The 19440-nt window shown below is 41.2% G+C and overlaps 1 protein-coding gene across 1 annotated transcript in view; it reads left to right on the top strand.

The window, feature by feature from the left end:
• The window catches only part of LOC109373274 (solute carrier organic anion transporter family member 5A1-like), an 82779-nt gene that overhangs the window by 47124 nt on the left and 16215 nt on the right, over positions 1-19440 (top strand). The window contains exon 4 of the mRNA XM_019627011.1: positions 12374-12572. Within this exon, the coding sequence (XP_019482556.1) occupies positions 12374-12572 (199 nt within the window). The remainder of the gene's footprint in view (positions 1-12373; positions 12573-19440) is intronic.

Below are 19440 nucleotides of genomic sequence, written 5' to 3'. Positions count from 1 at the left end.
GCCACAGGGACTGCAGCCCACGCCGTCGCCGGCGACTCATGGCAGCCCAGCTCCAGGTTGAGCTGTTGTTCAGCATCTTAGCTGTGGAGGGCAGTTGTCACTGGCCCTCATACGTGGGATCCGAACCGGAGCCCTCTGGCATCCCAAGCGAGTTTTTAACCATCGCGCCACTCGGCCGGCCCAACTCTTAGTAAACTTTAATGGATAGATGAAAACAGTGTATAATCGGGGTATCATTTATTCCCTGTGCATGCTGCACCCATTTTCCTCCAAGTTTTTGCTCAAATGACGTCTTGTCAATAAGACCTTACCCAGTATTCTTCATTTAAAAATGCAACTCCTGTCCCAGAACTTCCTATATTCTTTGCTAAACATTTTTCTCTGTAGTGCTTTTCACCTTCTAGCATTCAGTACAATTTGCTTAATTATTGGCTTATTATTTATCATCTGCTTTCTCCTCAGATTGTAACCTCAATGTGGGCAATAATTTTTGTCAGCTTCAATCACTATGTATCTCCAGAGTCTAGTACAGAGCTCAACACATAGCAGATGCTCAATTAATGTTTTCTGTTAAATTAAATACATGTTTTAATAATTATAAATTTTATAAGTTTTCTGAAAGTTTTACTTAAAAACACATCTATAAATAACATAAAATGAACTGTAGCTCTACTAATATTGAAATGATTGAAGATTTAAAACAGAATGCAATAAAGGGCACCCACAAAAAAGCCCCACAGCTAACATCAGACTTATTGATGAAAGACTAGATGTGTTCCCCCTAAAATCACGAATACAACAAGGATGTCTGCTCTTGCTGTTTCCATACACCATTGCGTTGGAGATTCCGGCCAGGGCAATTAGGCAAGACAATAAAGTAAAAGGCATTCATATTGGAAAGAAATATATAAACCTATCTCTATTCATAGATTACATGATCTTATATAGAGAAGATCCTAAGGAATCCACTAAAAAATTATTAGAACTAGTAAGTGAGTTCAATGAGGTTGCAAGATACAAGATTACTACCAAAAAACCAATTGTATTTTTATACACTAGTAGTGAACAACTTAAAAATGAAATTAAGGAAACAATTCCATTTACTTGTTTAATACTGAGTGAAATACTGAGGAATACATTTAACAAAAGAAGTGAAAAACTTATATTCTGAAAACTATAAAATATTGTTTAAAAATGAAAGAAAACCTAAATAGAAAGATATCTCATGCTCATGAATTGGAACACTTGATGTTATTAAGATGGCTGTGTTCCCCATGTAGATTCAACACAATCCCCACCAAAATTTCAGCTGGCTTCTTTGCAGAAATGACAAGCTGATTCTAAAATTCATTTGGCAATGCTTGAGACACAGAATAGCCTAAACAATCTTGACAAAGAACAAAGTTGGAGGACCTAGACTTCTTCAAAACTTAATAAAAAGCAATAGTCATCAAGACAGTATGGTACTTACTTGATGTAGACATAAATATCAATGGAATAGAATTGAGAGCCCATAAATAAACCCATACATCTATGGTCAACTGACTTTTGACAAATATGCCAAAACCATTCAATGAGGAATTTTTCTTTTCAAAAAAATGGTGCTGGGAACAATTGTATAGCCCCATGCAAAAGAATGAAGTTGAACCTCTACTTCACACCATATATAAAAATTAATTCAAAATGGATCAAAGACCTTAATGTAAAGCTAAAATTATAATACTCTTAGAAATAAACATAGGCATAAATCTTTGTGACCTTGGGTTAGACAATGCAATCAAAGAAAAAATAGATAAATTGGATTTCATCAAAATTAAAAACTTTTATATGTCAAAAGATACCACCAAAAAAGTAAAAAGAAAAAAATAAACAACAACATAAAGAATGGGAGAAAATATTTGCAAAAATTATATCCGATAGGGTCTTGTAGCTAGAATACATAAAGAATTCTAACAACTCAATAATAAAAAGAAAAATAAGCAAATTAAAAAAATGAACAAAGGATCTGAATAGACATTTCTCCAAAGAAGATATATAAATAGCCACATGAAAAGATACTCGACCTTATTAGTTATAAAGGAAATGCAAATTGAAATGACAGTGAGAAACTACTTCACACCCACTTTGATGACTATAATTAGACATTATTGGTGGTAATAATAAGTAATGATAATGATATGGAGAAATTGGAACCCTCACATACTGCTGGTAGGAATGTCAAATGGTGCAGCTGCTTTGGAGAACAGTTTGGCACTTCCTCAAACATAGAGTTGCCATCTGATCCAGAAATTCCATTTCTAGGCATATATCCGAGAGAAATGAAAACCTATCTCCACTTAAAAATGTATACATGCACCCTCACGCACTGTTGGTGGGATTATAAATTGGTGCAACCACTACAGAAAACAGTTTGGAGGTTCCCTCCCAAAATTAAAAAATAGCACTACCTTATGATCCAGTAATTCCACTCCTAGGTATTTAGCTGAAGAAATCCAAAACACTAATTCAAAAAGATATATGCACCCCTATGTCCACTGCAGCCCTATTTACCTATGATAGCCAAAATATAGAAGCAACCTAAGTGTCCATCAATAGATGATTGGATAAAGAAGATGTGGAATGTTACTCGACCATAAAAAAGTGAAATCTTACCATTTGCGTCAACATGGATGGAACTAGCAGGTATTACGATAAGTGAAATAAGTCAGTCAGAGAGACTAATACATATGATCTCACGTATATGTGGAATATAAGCAACAAAATGGACAAAAAAACTAAAACAGAAACAGACTCATAGATACAGAGAATAAACTGATGGTTACCAGATGGGAGGGGAGTTGGAGGACAGGGTGCAAAAGGTGAAGGAATTAAAAAGTACAAATTGGTAGTTACAAAATAGTCACAGCATCGAGGGATGTAAAGTACAGCGTCAAGAATATAGTCAATAGCATTGTAATAACTATGCGTAGTGCCAGGTGGGTACTAAGCTTATCTGGGGGATCACTTCTCTTCATAAAATGTAAGTGTCTAACCATTGTGCTGTACAACTGAAACTAATATAAAATAATATTGAATGTCAGCTATAATTGAAAACGAAGCTTGTACACACATGTTCATAGCAACTATATTCATAATATCCCCAAATAGAAACAACTCAAGTGTCTATAAACTGATGGATGGATAAATCAAATGCGGTATATCAGTATAATGGATTATTATTTGGCCGTACATAGGAATGAAATACTGACATACGTACGCTACAACATGGATGAACCTTGAAAACATTATGCTAAATGACAGAAGCCAGCCAGCCAGACTTACTGTATGACTTCCTTTATATTAAATGTTGAAAGTAGGCAAATCTACAGATGCTAAAAGTAGGTAAGTGGCTGTTTAGGGCCAAGGGGGACTTCCTCCCTTGGGAGTAAATGAGTATGATAGCTACTGAGTACAGGGTTTCTGTGTGTGTGTGTGTGTGTGTGTGTGTGTAATGAAGATGTTCTAAAAATGATTATGGTGATGTTTGCATATCTGTGAATCTATTAAAACACACTGAATTTCAGAGTCATTTAAGTAGGTGAGCTATATGGTATGTGAATTAGAGCTCAATGAAGCTGTCCAAAAAGAAAAAGAAACAGCACATTCCATTAATGAGTTGACGATGTTTATTAAATGGCTGTTCTGGTCCTCCCTAGAAACTTGGCAGAATGAACATGGTTTTTTAATGAGCAAAATTTCCATCTGGCCCTTGTGGGGGTAACAGCATTCTAGCAAGACAGTTTAGGTGTGTAGAAGTTTGTCTCATTTTTTTTTTCCAATAAATACTTTAAAAAATCTGCTTACTTCCCCCAGGGGAAGGATAGCGTTGTCAGGTTTTTGTGGGTGCAGTGATGCTAATGTCTCAATGGGAGATGGGATAGCTCTGAGAGCTGCTGGATTCCGACAGCAATGGAAAGGGGAGAAGCTGAAAACTGCTGACAGAAAATGGATCTTACCTGAAGGGCCTCCAGAGAGGGTTTTGCGTTTGGCACCTGCCCACATCTGTAGGCCTTGTCTCTATGAGCAGAAACCAAGTCCGGTAACTTAAGCCGAAGGTCTTTGTTTGCAGCTTGGTTTGATAACTAAGAAAGTTAATAAGATTCTATTATTCTCCTGTAAAATTTCCTCTACAAAATGCTTTCTCCCTCCCTTTTTGCAGTAAGTGGCTTAAGGCTTTGGCTGTTTCACCTTGAGTTTTTCCCAGAGCCAGTAGGTGCTCTGATTTTTTTTTTTTTTCATTTCATCACGTCAAGTTGTTTGTGCTCTCTGGGTTTTATTGCCTGGATGCAGAAAACTCTTTTAGGTTTCTAAGTGCAAACGATGGAATGTTAATTGGATTTGAGTTTTGAATTATTTTTATGACATAGCTCGGCGTTGGCTTTTTTGCATTATTTTAGCCTGAGCTTTGCAGAAACCTGAAATGAACAGTGTGGTTGTTTTCTCCATTGAATGTACCTTTTTATTGCATTTGCCTCAGTGGTCCCAAGACCTTGACTCCTGGGAGGTTGGGGTTCTCAGATTTTCCTCCTCCTGCCCAGCATCTCCCCGTGTTGGCAGAGTTGAGGAGAGTGTTATTCTGGGTGAGTGAGACCCATTTGCCCAAGCAGGGATTAAATACGAGCTTTATATTGCTGTCTCTGTGCTGAGGTCAGGGAGGCTAAGACTTTTCAGAAGTGTGTAATTCTTTGGAAAGCCTTGATTAATGATTTCAGCAAGGCCATGCTAGAAATTTCACAGCATTCTCTACTGGTTAGCTGCAGATGGTCCCGTTTGCGCCACCCTGGTGGTCCTGGGATACTTGACAGAGGAAGCTGTGGCCACAGAGGTCTTCAGCACTGTGTCTTCTAACTGAAGACACCATAGAGGGACACGACTTGAGATAGGCTGTCTGCAGCAGGCTGGCTACCCTGCCAGCTCATCTGCCTCAGGAAAATTCCGATAAGAACTCCCTATAAATTCTTCCCCTCGGCATATAGGCTTCTCTTCAGGTCCTGGGAGCTTTGCTTGCAAAACATGCTGCTCTGTTCAACACACGGGCTGCCTCTCTTAATCCAGCCAAGCGGGGCACGTGTCTATACTTTGCTACCTCTCCTTTACAATTTGACTTCCTGTTATGCTGTGAAAGAATATGGATTTCAAGAAGTAGTCTGTTCTCTGTCTTAAAACAGCCACTGACTGTTTTTTTTTTTTAAAGGTGTCATAAATTGATTCTAATAACACACCTCCTTCATTGTTTGTGAAGGGATTTCTGAGACTTTTCACGAGGGTAGTATTGAGATATATTGAAAGAGAAAAAGATATAGTGTGCTTTTGTGGTACTTTGTGGGTTTGTGTATAGCCGGTGAACAGGTATACTTACGATGCTGTCTATCCCCAGAGCATTTCGCATTGGCTAGCTTCAAGGTTTCGATTCTTAAAATAGCCTCTTCTCTTGTTCCCCTCTGACAGTAATTGATATTTATTTCCTACAAGAAAATGTTCGCAAGGGGAAATGGAAGCTTAAAGGGCTGAAATAATTTACCCCAATGATAGGAAAATATTTATGTTGTATCAAAAGATTAGAAGCGTAGTCTTTAGAAAAGTGACATAAGCCTGTGTTCGTCACCCTGCCCTGCCACTCAGCCGGGTTTCCTCATCTGTGATGTGGAAAGAATGCCGTGCCCCTCCCACGCTAAGACACCGATCGCTGTAAGATGCACCGTGATTTGGAGTTCCGATGAAAGAAAAGGGCTTCAGATCAGACTCTCACTCAGGGCTGAGATACTGTCGATGGTAGGACATATTCTGATTTCAGAGTGACTGGATTTTGAGAATTAGATGGGAAATTATATGCAGAGCAGTCATCACATAGCTGGCATATACTCAACAACATCTGTGTGTGTGTGTGTGTGTGTGTGTGTGTGTGTGTGTGTGTGTGTAGGGAAACAGAGAGAAGGAAGGAAGGAGGGAGGGAGAGAGGGGAAGGGAATGGGAATATTAATAAATGGGAATGGAATGAGAATGAATTGTAACTTTTCCAGGTGCTCACCCTGTCTCCACCCCCACCCCCCACCACCTTCCCCAAAGGCTGCAGCAGAACCTAGGAGTCCTAATGGCTTACAAAGATATTCCTTATTGATTCATAATTCTCACATTTGCAAGCCATTTATTTTCAGCTTAACTAAGGAAAACTTTGGATGTGGAAGACACAGGAAGGGCCAGTGAATTTAGAGAAAAGAGCACGAGGACATCTAAGATTCTGAGACTCCGTCTGTAGGAACTTAACTCACTAAAGAACACTCTGCACCATTGTGATCCACCATAGAGAGACATCGGAAAACTTTAGACACGCTTTGCCACCTTGAGTGGATTGGCAGTTAAGCTTTTGCTAATATTGTCCAACTCAGAGCTCTGAGAACAGTGCGATTTTTCAGGCATCCATCTAGATAGTTAATTCCTGCCAGTTTTAAACTGATTTTAGCAAGTTGTTCGAGCCCTAACTTGGATCTTAGGTTTCCTATTTGTAAAATGAGAGTTAGCCTAGTTCAAGGAATAAGTGAACACTGAAAGGAATGACTAAGTCATTTGAAGATTTTACTAAAGAAATGCTAAATAGCAAAAATTAGTACATTCAGCCATGTCTTCACCAGGTATGAAGATGATAAAGATATAGTCCCTCCCGTGTACTGGAACGTTATGGTCTAGCAGGAAAGACAGACATAAACACCATAAGTCTCATGACGAGGTACCACGAAAACATGTGGTCACTGATCTTAGCAACAGCAGCAGCAGCAGCACAGGTGATGTTTTCTGAACTTAAAACATTCTTGATTATCAGCGAGTCACCTAATTTGGTCCTCCTCTCCTTCAGTTCAAGGTTTTCTTGTGCTCCAAACTACGCGTTGAGCTTAGGTATACTTTATGTGTCTATTTGCAATACAGATAATGTCTATATATTGACAAACATTGGAGTGAAGAGGAAGAATTCCTGGGGTAGCTTTAATATTTGGTAGTTCACTGAATATCATTTTTCATGAAGATCTTCTGACTCCACGCATAAGGGCAAGCAATATGCGTATTGTGGCCCAGAGTAAAATCTTCAAGATTGAATATTATGGGATAATAGTGCGTGACGTAAGAGAAAGGAAGAAAGTCGGAAGAATGTCGATATGCTTAGATAAATAAGTAGATAAAAGATGTCCAACTGGAGGGCTGGCCGAGTGGCTCAGTTGGTTAAGAGCTCGCTCAAGAATGCGAGCTCTGAGCAACAGCAGTTTGATTCCCAGCCCGAGCTGAGCTGCCGCTGAGTTGCCAACAGGCGGCAGGATGGCTCAGCTAAAGACAAACAAACAAACAAACAAAAATTTCCAACTGGAAAGCAGTGGGATGTGCTCAGACCTTTTATGAACAAAGCAGGATTCCCTTAATTAATGCAATGATTTCTTTAGACTCAAATATATACACGCAGTTCTAAGTAGCTAACAGAGGTTTACGTATTCAAGACCACAGTAGCTAAATATCAAACAAAAGTGTTTATGTTAAAGAACATAGAGGCTTATGTTAGGCCATTAGTTGTAGCTCAAATTCAATCCTATAGATTAAATAGCATATAGAAATTTGCCTAATTATAATTCTAATATATTTAGTTGTGCAAATATTAAACTCATTAATATGAGGGAGATACTACTGATGTTCATGCTTGTTAGGATGGTAATTGCTGACATTGATTGAGTGTCTACTACGGGTCAGACACTGTTTTAAGCGCTTCCTGTCTTAACATGACCTAATCCTAACAGTCCGATGAGGAAGATACTGTTCTTACGCACATTTTACAGATGAGAAAATTGGAGGCCTGGGTATGTTCAGAAACTTACCCGAGGAGATGCAGCTGTAGGTGGCAGAGCTGAGATTCAAACTCAGGGACTCTGTCCACACCGCCCATTCACTTAACCTTGGTTGGCATCTCAGACATCTGTAGTTGCGTTGGCTTCTTTCCTCGACTACCTGTATCCTAGGTGGGCCTCTGGGCTTGGTCCAGGTATTGCCATCTTTCCAAGCTTGGTCCCCTCTCTCTCCACCTCCTGCTGGTACCAGAGGTGTCCTTGGGCATCAGCTGAGTAGATGGCCTTGGGCATCGCGCTCCAGTCCCCACCCCCACCCGCCCTCCTCACATCTAGGCCACTAGAGGGCGCGAGGAGCAGAAAACCGCCCCTCTAGGGCAGGAGCTGGATCAGCTGCAGAGGCTTGGGGGGGCAGAGGCAGTTGGGAGGGGGCGCTGGCTCTGTGGGGTCTGGGGACAGAGGGAAGGGAAGGAGAGCACCGGTCAGTGAGGTGAATTTGAGCGAGGCAGCCTCTGATGGGAGAGCCCATCATACATAATTAGTTCCCTCTCCCACCCGACAGTGGGGGAGTTTGGGGGCCTAGGTGGCGGCATTGGGGGGTGGGGGTAGGTGGAGACACTGACTCCCAGGCTCTCCACGTTCTCCAAGAGCTAACTACCAAAGCTGCTTCCCAGACTTGAGAAGGGGCAGTGAGAAAGCCCTATCGTTGTTCCCCAGCACCAAATCGTCCCTACTCATCCCATAGGCCTAGAATTCCAACAAGGAAACGTTTGAGTCTCTCAACTTAAGCGGGAGAGCGGAGTGATATACAGATGAGCATGGACCATGGATGAATTGTCAAAACCTTTCTGTTTTCACAATGCAGCGAGATTTAAGTGATGGGCGACATCAGGAGGAAATTTTAATGGGTCTTCACTCTGTTGTAACCTCATGTTTACTGATGACACATTTCCTGTTTTTGAGAGCTGAATGCTAATTAGGGTGCATAGTCAAATAAATTATAGTGCTTTTAAGTTATGACTGAGCGCTGAGTGTGGGGATTTGTTTTGTTGTTATCCTGGGGGCCTGGCGTCACTCCATAAATTGTTCAGTTGAAATAGGAATTTTGTTAATGGAGCATTTTCATTCTAAAGGTAAAGCTTTGCCTATTTAATCATGCTGACAGCGTGTGTACTTTTCTGTAATGAGGAGGACACTTTATTAACCAGCTCCCATAAGCCCAGAGCTCTGGTCCATTTACCTAAAAGATCCCGGGGACCTGTTGGTTCTAAGAGGCCACCATGGTGATGTGGACAGAGGTGGGCTGGGAATCAGAAATCTCAGTTTTCATGCAGGTTCTCCCTCCCTTGTGTTCACTGTTGGGCCAGTCCCTGCTCGGAGCCATCCATGACCTCATCTGTACAAGGACCATTACCTGTTTTATAAAATCAGGGCTGCGGTGGGGATTACAAGATGAACACTGGTTGCCAGTCAGAGCTCAGATTTTAGATAAATCTGTCCCTCCTTCTCTCTCCTTTATGTGGGTGGTTTAACATGCCAGAGCGAGCCTTCCCACCATGCGCATTGAAAATGGTGCTCCTGAAATCTAGCATCAGCTGGACCCGCAGGACTCCCCATGTGCCAAGCCTATTCCAGATCTTTATTTAGTGCTCTCTTCACTTGCCTACGATGGTTATCCCAAGCCTTGGCCGTATTGAAATTTCTCAATATCCCTTCCCTCCACGCGTTACTTTTATTTTCAACTATACAGCAGAAAACAAAAACCAAAGCTATGTGTAAAAAAGAATTGACAGCATGTTATCAGTTCTCGAAGGAAAAAGGCCTAGAAAAAAGGAACAAAACTGGACTGAGATATATAAGCAGTGGGTTTTCGTTCCTTTAGACCTTTCTATGCTTTTCAGATCTGCTACAACATGTGTTACCTTATGTTTCCAAAATAATGGGAAAATAATGAAACAGAAAAGCTATCATTTGTGGAGCTACTGCCCACCCAGCGAATTATCTCTTGGTCCCACTCCCGAATCCTGTCCCCGTCCTGAGGAAAGGACCTCTCCCCACCTAGGGCTAATATAATCACCTGTGCTAATATTCTCCCGATTTCTCAATGACCTTGCATTGTCATTAACCTTTTCCCCCATATTCTACCTCCCACTCCTTTTTAGCCTATTTTTGTCAGTACTGCATCTAAATATACTTAAGCCCCCTCCATATCTTAGCAAACAAACAAAACTCTCCAAGCCCCAAGTCTGCCATGGTCCCCAGTCTAACTGTGGACCCATAGCCCTCTTTCTTTTTACTGCCCAAGTTCTAGAAAGGCAGTCCAATTCAATCTCTTACGTCCTCATGACTCACTACTCAACCCTTTGCAATCCGACTTCTATCTTCACGACGTTCTTAAAATTGTTCTTGCCAAGGTCTCAAGTGTTGGAGTTGTCTCATTTCAGTCTTTATCTTACTGGACTTCTCAGAGGCATTTCACACTCCTCGAAACTCTCTTTCCTTGGCTTCTGTGGCACATGTGTAGTGATAATAGCTACAATTTACATTGTGTACAACATACAGTGTACTGTGGCTACATACAGTGTCTGTAACCTTCATTCTGACAAAAGGTAGACATCACCACAATAAAGTTAAGAAATCTGGTTTAGAGAGTTGAGCAAGCTTATGTGTGATCATCTGGCTACAAAAGTTGGTGTGAGGATTTGAACTCCGGTCGTTCTGAGTCCAAGGCCAAGTTTCCCCCGCCTTAAGACATCTAACTTTTTCAGATTTCCTCTCTTCATTGTTTTCTGCCCCCTGCGGCTGCTCGGTTTCAATTTCCTTTGTGGGCTCATCTTTGTATGGTATCCCGTTGGCAGTGGCGCCCTCCAGGACTCTAGGTTTGGCCCTTCTTTTTCCTTTGACCAGTCTTACTGAAACATCCTCTCTATGGCATAAATTCCATCACAGGTGATAAATGCTCGCCCCCTCGTCCCCGCCAGCCCAGCTCTTCCTGAGCTTACAGCCCAGGTGCAGCTAACGGTGTGAGGTATATCTATCTGATCATCCCACAGGCTGTCGTGCCATAGTCCTCCCTCTCGCCCTGTCCTCCTCAGCTTATCTATTGTGCCACTGGTGTAGAGCTGGCCCCCTTCTGACCCTCCTAACCACTTCTCTGACTCTACTTGTGACTCCATCTAAGCCATGTTCCATCTCACGGCCAGACATGATCTTTGTAACACACAGCTCGCACCTGTCAGACTGCGGCTCAAAATTCCTAGGTGGTCTCTCGTGGCCCACTTTCTCTTACCTCTCCTCCCCAGGTCCCACCATGTCCCAGCAGCTTGCATTCCACGCCCCCAACATGTTTGGCTTTTCTGGGAATTGCTTCTGAGTTTTCTTCCTAGCTGTACCCCCTGTATATGCATTTCTAAGCAATGTATCATTTAGTTTTATCTGTTCTTGAACTTTATACAAAGTGCAATCCCACCAGGTGTTCTGTTGTGTTTTGCATCCTCTGTGCAACATTGTCTTTGCATGATTCACCCACGTATAATAGTTGTGTGTCATTAGGTTTCTGAATTTTTGTTAATGTAAAGTGGCATTCCGTTGTATGAATTTACTACCTGTAATGTATGTATTAATGGACATTTGGTTGATTTCCAGTTCTTGGCTACTGTGAGGCTTCAAATATCTTGTACACTTCCTTTAGTCCCCTCGTGTGTGAGTGTCTTCAGGGTATAGATCCAGGAATGGAATTGCCTGTGACAGGGTGTGTATATCTTCTGCTGTATCAGATAACGCCAAACTGTTTTTCAAAGTAGGTGTCACAGTTTGCTTCCCATAAGCAGTGTAGACAGTGCTCATTGCTGCGTATCTTTGCCAACATGTGTACTTTAAAATTTCTACCAATGTAATTGGTGTTGGCGTGTACTTCACTGCGGTTTAAATTTGTATTTCCCTCTTAGTAACGAGGCTGAGCACCTTTGTGTGTTTATTGGTCTACTGGATTTCCTCTTTGGTGAAGGGCCCATTCGAGTTTCTCTTACTTTTCTAGTGGGTTGCTTGCCTTTATTTTATTGCTTTGGAAGTTTTTCTGGCAGTGAGTCCTTTGTGGGTTGCGTGTGTTGAAAATAAATTATCCTTTAAATCACACACATTGAAGATTTATTGATTGCAGTTTTTAAATAATTTTTAAAATATTTTAAAAAATTTTTCAATTACAGGTGACATACAATATTATATTAGTTCCAGGTATACAGCATAGTGATTAGACATTTATATAACTTATGAAGTGATCTTCCTGATAAGTCTAGTACCCATCTGACACCATACATAGTTATTACCACATTATTGCCTATATTTCCTATGCTGTACTTTATATCCCCGTGACTGTTTTTAAAAACTGCCAATTTTGATCACAGTATTTTTTATTCCTTACTTTAGTACTCATAGCTAAGCAGAAACAGAGTAATTAGAAAACAAATAGTAGCATACCTTACTTCACATTAATCCTTTCCCCTTCTTCTCTCCAGGTGTTATTATTGTCCCCAGTGCCGGTGTTGGCATTGTCCTGGGAGGCTACATTATAAAAAAATTGAAACTTGGTGCAAGAGAATCTGCAAAACTAGCAATGATCTGCAGTGGTGTGTCTTTACTGTGTTTTTCAACCCTGTTTATTGTTGGATGTGAAAGTATTAATCTAGGAGGCATAAACATCCCGTACACAACAGGGTAAGTATCCTGAAGAGCCGTTCCGTCTCATCCTGACCATGATTGAAGTGTTTACGTCCCAGGGGCAGACGTGTGCTCCTCCCCTCCAAGATGGCATCTCTGTGTGCTTGCCCATGGCAACCCACTGCAGCAGGGGCTGCAGCCCACGCCGTCGCCGGTGACTCACGGCAGCCCAGCTCCAGGTCGAGCTGTTGTTCAGCATCTTAGCTCTAGAGCTCTTACCAACGCGCCGCTCAGCCGGCCCTGAGCTTTTTAAAAATGGTACAATACAGCTTGAAGATCTTCTGCACCAGTAATAATCATTCAAAACATAGCTAACCTTTATACTGACACTACAGCATGCCAAGCATTCTTCATGCTTTACATATATGACAACAAATTAATCCTCACAACGCCCCAATCAGGTAGGTGCTATTACTGTCCTGATTTTATAGATGGCAAAACTGAAGTATAGATGGTGATAAATAACAATGTAACAAATGGCTCTCTAAGATAAAAAGCCCCAGTCTGTAGCATTTGCCAATTTCTGAGGTGTAAATATTCCCTCCCATGGCTGATTGCAAGTTGCCAACGTGAAGACACGGAATAAGCAACGAGTTAGGAAGAGATGCTCCGTAACACGTTATTATAGAACAGTTCCGTCATGCAGATGCAATAGACTTCTATAGCCTGGTCCAGGGCACAGATCACATTGAAGTGTAGTAAAATAACGAGGAGGTGGTGAATTTGAGTGTATTTATTTTTGCTTCTAATATCATTCAGTTGTAAGTTTATATAATTTAATTTTTAATAATGGCCGTGCTAAATGAGCAGTTGGCAAAATCCCTAAAACTGTAATGGAAGGATTTTTGTGACCCAGGGCTGCCTGTTACTCAAGACTTAACCCCAAACTAAACCGCAGAGTTCACGCCCTTAAGCATGCTCCTTTTAACCACGGTATAACATGCTATTTAATTCTGTTTTATAATTTAATTAGTCCCCATTTGATGGGCCATTGGGTTATTTCCAATCTTCAATTATAAAAACAGTGCTGCAGTGAATAACCTGATGCATATATCATTTCTTTGTGTGCTGTGTATTTGTAGGATAAATTTCCCCAAGTGGGATTGCAATAAATTTGGCTAGATTGGCTCCCCAGGTGTTATAGCAATTTGTATCCTCACCAGCGATGGATATGAGCATGGATTTCTTACAGTCTCACCAAAAGAAGCTGGAAAACTCTTTGAGTGCTATGAAAACCTTAAGTTTTATTTCTTGAGTACATGGGGGTTTGTTGGGAGCTGTTCATTGCACAGAACTTCAATGCCTAGTTTTTTGGTGCTTGGTGCCAACAAACACTGTTTCCTTTTGATTCTCAGTGGAGTTTTATGTTCTAAAAGGTTCCACTTGAAATTTGAATAACAAAAGCTTTAATTTTATTTAGCCATTCTAGAATATTAGAGAGAGGGGAAAAAAGACACCACCAATCAGAGCTTATTTAGATGACAGACTACAGCCATTTGTCTTAAGAGTTCTTTTCCCACCAGAGGATGTTGTGTGTGTGTGATGTGTGTACCAGGTGTGTGGCCCCTCAACAGTGCCTATTAGAATGGCATAGGACATAAACTCTTTAAAAATTGAAGGGCAGGGCCGGCCGAGTGGCGCAATGGTTGGGAACTGGCTTGGGACGCCAGAGGGCCCTGGTTCGGATCCCACATATGAGGGCCAGTGTCGCTGCCCTCTACAGCTAAGATGCTGAACAACAGCTTAACCTGGAGCTGGGCTGCCATGAGTCGCTGGCGACGGTGTAGGCTGCAGCCCCTGTGGCAGTGGGTTGCCATGGGCTACTGTGTGTAGCCAGCAGCCAGCGTGAGCGGCCAGCAGCCGCAGTGAGCAGCCATTTAGAAGCCGGCGACTGATCGGCCTCGCCCGGGAAGAGCACAATGATGGTGCCAACTTGGGCCAGTGAAGCAACGTCCTCCACAACTAGACTGAAGAACAAAACGACAGCAACTTATCTGTTCCCCTTCCCCCATTCCCCAGCACTGTTCCCATCCCCCCAATTCTCCAATAAAAATCTTAAAAAAAAAAAAATTGAAGGGCAGTGTGGAATAAGACCTCAGGTTCCTGAGTCAGTCTGAATTTGAATCTTTTTCATTTTTATTGGGGAGCAGTATGTTTTTCCAGGACCCATCAGCTCCAAGTCAAGTAGCTGTTTCAACCTAGTTGTGGAGGGCTCATCTCAATGGCCCATGTGCAGATCGAACTGGCAACCTTGGTGTTATGAGCACTGCGCTCTAACCAGCTGAGCTAACTGGCCACCCCTGAATTTGAATCTTGACTGTGTTTGACCAGTTGCTTAACTCTAAGCCTCAGTATTGTCATCTGAAAAATCGGGTGATCATAATAGTGCCTTCGTCTGTTTGGGCTGTTGTAACAAAAATACCACAGACCAAGTGGCTCAGAAACAACAGATTTATTCCTCACAGTGCTAGAGGCTGGGAAGTCTAAGATCAAGGCGTCAGCAGATTCGGTGTCCTGTGAGGACCCGCTTCCTGGTTTATACATGGCTGTCGTTTTGCCGTGTCCACCCATGGTGGAAGGGATGAGGTATGTCTCTAGGTCCCTTGTAGGGTCACTACACATGCTGCTTGACTTATAGTGGGCTTACGTCCAGATAAACCCATCCTAAGTTGAAAATATTGTAAGTCAAAATGTATTTAATACACCTTGCCTACCGCACATCATTAGCCTACCTTAAACGTGCTCAGAACACTTATGGTAGCCTACAGTTGGGCAAAACCATGTCACACAAACCCTATTTTGTAATAAAGTATTGACTATCTCATGTGATTTATTATACACATTTCCATCACAGCTTCGTAAAATTAAAAAACCCTAAGTTGAAAGATTGTAAGTCAGGGACCATCTCTAACCCCCATGAGGGCTCCACTCTCGTGACCTAATCACCTGCTGAAGGCCAAATCTAATACTGTCACCTTGGGTGTTAGGTTTCAACATGTGAGTTTTGCAGGGATCCAAACGTTCAGTCTAACGCAATAGCGATCACCTTACAGGGCTGCAGGCAAGGTTTACATGAGTAACACATGGAAAGCTCTTAGCTTAATGCTTTGCAACTAACTGTAAGTGTTCACTAAAAGTTAGCCATTGTTATTAATCATAGCTAATAAATTAAGAATAACTTCTGTCTATCAAATTATTTTTATTATAATTGGAAAACATAAGTAAAATTGAAAAGTTAGTAACCAAAAAAATAACAGTATCTGGAATAATCTGCTACTTCCCAGGAGCAATAACTTAAAAATTCTTTTTAGCTGTTTCTTCTGGTATTTACCTCTGTAATTTTAAGGCATTAATTTTAAATTAATCAAACGGAGACATTATTTATGACTTGCTATCTCAGTAAGGGAGGCATTGTGAAGTCCTTTGTTGATATTTTCATGTTATGATTCTGACTGTGTTGTTAGCTGCTGAGGCACAAGTGGTGTTTCATGATTGTATTTCCTCTTTTGTACAACATTGGTTTTCCTGGAATTAATAATTGCCTTATTTTTGTTTTGTTTTGTTTTGTTTTTTTTAGTCTGCATCTAGCTTCCCACAAGCTCTAAGGGTTCAAAATATCTCAGTATGATTTTTCACCCTATCTGATGAACTCCTGGCTTCATTTCCCCAATCCCTGGAATCATCTGTATGGGAGCCCTAGTCCACTGGCTCTAATCTGGACCCGGTGCTGTCTGGGCCTGCTGCCCAGCTGTCACTCTGGGAATCCCATTAGCCTCTCTCCATATTGATCCTTTGTTTTCTGGAGTCTGTAGACACCTTTGATATGATTTATTCATTTTGTTAGAGCACATCCTCCAGTAGCTACAGGGGCGTTTTCACGAAATAGCCCCTCCCCCTTTTTGTTACATTTGATTGCTAAGTTGTTGTCTGGGTGAAGAATTTTGGGGTGAATCATTTTCACTCAGAATTTTAAAGTTTTCCCTCCGTTGTCATCTATATTTCTAATGCTGTTGTGGGAAGTCTGGCCTTTCTTTTTCCTAATCCTTTGTATGTAGCCTGTTTTTCCTTGCTGGGAGCTTCCATTTATTCCTGGTATTAAAATTTTACCATGATACACTTTGAGGTGGATTCTTTTTTTTTTTCTTTCTTTCTTTGCTGGGCACTTGGTGAGCTTTTAATGCCTGGAGACTATGTCCTTCAGTTCTGTTTATATGTTTTTATTTTAACTTTGTTGTTTTCTCTCCACCATTTTACTCTCTCCTTTATCCTTCACTGATCCTCTACTTTTCTTAGTCTTCATCACCTACTCATATTTTGTCCTACTTTTTTGAAAGATTTTCAACCTTATTTTCCCAGCCATCTTTATTTTGGCTACTGTATTTTTCACTTCCTAAGTTCTTTCTTAATTTCTTATTATTTCTTGCTTCTAGCCACCTTGCTTTATGGATGGAATATCTTCTGTTATTTTTTCAACATTATTTAAAGTGTTTTTTTCTTCCTGAATTGTCTCTATGTAGTACGAGTGCCTAATTTCTATTTAATTTGCTGTCTTGATTGAGTGGGAAGCTTCTCTAAAATTTCTGGTGATCCCAGCTTTCTCTTAATATTGAAGAATATGAATTTAAGAAGTTGAGTAAGTGCTCTGTGTCTGAAGGTAGGGCTTGTCACTTGGTGTATCTCATTGTTGGATAATTGGAGGAGGGACAGCTGGCATTTTCATTGGGGTGCTCAGTGTCAGAACCTGAGGTCTTACCTCTGAGGTACTTCAGCTCCAGTCTCTCAGCTGGGGCTGTGTTTGGGGGCGTTCAGGGTTGTAAGCCTAGCTGCTGGCATTTTAGAGCTGGGTGATAGTAGTAAGAAGGGGCCGAGGTCCTATTGTTCATTTTGTAAACTTTTACCTAATTCTGCTGTCGTCATTCCGGTATCTCACCAAAGGTCTCCTTTATGTGTGGTGCTCTTAAGCATAGTTCGTTTGGTTCATTTTCTCCAGAAAATAGAGAGGTAGAAGAAAGAAGGTACTAAGTAGAGTAGGGATGGGAATTTGATTAAAATTGTATCATATTTGAACCACAACTTTCCTGTGTTATTTATCCATAAGTTCTAAAGGCCTGTTTTTGTTTTTGTTTTCTCTTACTGCTGGCCTTTATTATGCCCATATATTTTTCTAAATTCTCAATCATAATTTCTGTTTTATTGACTCCTTTTTTCTGGAACTTTCCATGCTTTGGTTCAATTGAACTGGTTGCTCTCTTGGCATAATTTATATCTTGGAACGTCTTTTCACAGATCTCAATTGTATCTACTAGTTCTTTATTTGTTAACTCATTTTGCCAGAGAAAAATCCTTGGATAACTTCCTAGGGAAGGATACCTGGGGAGGAAAACCTTCTGAGCCTTTAAGTGTATTAAAGGGTCTTTATTCTCCTCTCACGTTTAAATGAGAGTTTGAGTGGGTATAGAATTATAGGTTAAAAAGTTGTTTTTCTGAGAAGTTTGAAGCCGTAGACTTATTTGTAATCTGGCACCTCAAGTTGCTGATGAGAAGTCTGATACCAGCCCCGGTTCTCATTTCTCTGTGACCAACTTTATTTGGAAGTTTTTAGGATATTTTTTTTCAAGATGTTGTGACACCTCAAAAGAAAAGCTCTACCCTCAAGTTTTGTCTTGGCTGGACCCTTCTATTATCATTTTCTCATCAGACTTGCCCTTTTTGCCCAATCTAAGGTAATGCTCTCATCCCTTTTTCCCCTCCCCCCCAAGTTTACTACTATATGTTTCCTTTTTTTTTTGAGTTTTTCAATTACAGTTGACATGCAATATTATTTTATATTAGTTTCAGGTGTACAGTGTAGTAGTTAGACATTTACATAACGTGCAAAGTGATCTCCTCGATTGGCCTAGTATCACCCACCCACCTGGCACCATACATAGTTATTACCATATTATTGAGTATATTCCCCATACTGTACTTTACATCCCCATGACTATTTTGTAACGACTAATTTGTGCTTCTTAATCCCTTCACCTTTTTCACCCAGTCCCCCAACTCCCACCCCATTTGGCAACCATCAGTTTGTTCTCTGTTTCTATGAGTCTGTTTCTGTTTTGTTTGTTTGTTTATTTTGTTATTTAGATGCCATATGTAAGTGAGATCATATGGTATTTGTCTTTTCTGTTCTGACTTATTTCGCCTAGCATAATGTTCTCTAGGTCCATCCATGTTGTCGCACATGGTAAGATTTCATTCCCCCATTCTGTATCACATTACGCCTTCTTAGTTTCCTCATAGCACTTATCACTATCTGAACTTACCCTTTTTTTTTTTTTAAGATTTTATTGGGGAATTGGGGGAGGGGAACAGCGTTGGAGAATCAGGGAAGGGGAACAGACAGGTCGCTGTCCTTTTGTTCTTCAGTCTTGTTGTGGAGGACATCGCTTCACTGGCCCAAGTTGGTATTATCATTGCACTCTTCCCGGGTGAGGCAGTCACTCACTGGCCATTGGACAGCCGCTCACGGAGGCTCATGGCAGCTCATGGTAGCTCACACCAGCTGCCGGCCAGCCCCACTGCAGCCTACGTCGTCACCGGCGACTCACGGCAGCCCAGCTCCAGGCGAGCTGTTGTTCATCATCTTAGCTGTGGAGGGCAGTGTCACTGGCCCTCATGTGGGACCTGAACCAGGGCTCTGTTGCTCAGAGCTGGCGTCCCAAGCCAATTCTTAACCAATGTGCCACTCGGCCGGTCCTGAACTTACCCTTTTAAATTATTTGCTTTGCCCTTGTCTTTTGTCTCTACAATATAAGCTTCTTGAGAATAGTTACTAGCTGTCTCCATAGTAGTTCTACCCCCACCATTCAAAACAATT

This window comes from Hipposideros armiger, unplaced genomic scaffold (genome assembly GCF_001890085.2).
Source record: "Hipposideros armiger isolate ML-2016 unplaced genomic scaffold, ASM189008v1 scaffold_698, whole genome shotgun sequence".
Lineage (NCBI taxonomy): Eukaryota > Metazoa > Chordata > Mammalia > Chiroptera > Hipposideridae > Hipposideros > Hipposideros armiger.
This window is presented reverse-complemented; position numbering and strand designations above follow the sequence as displayed.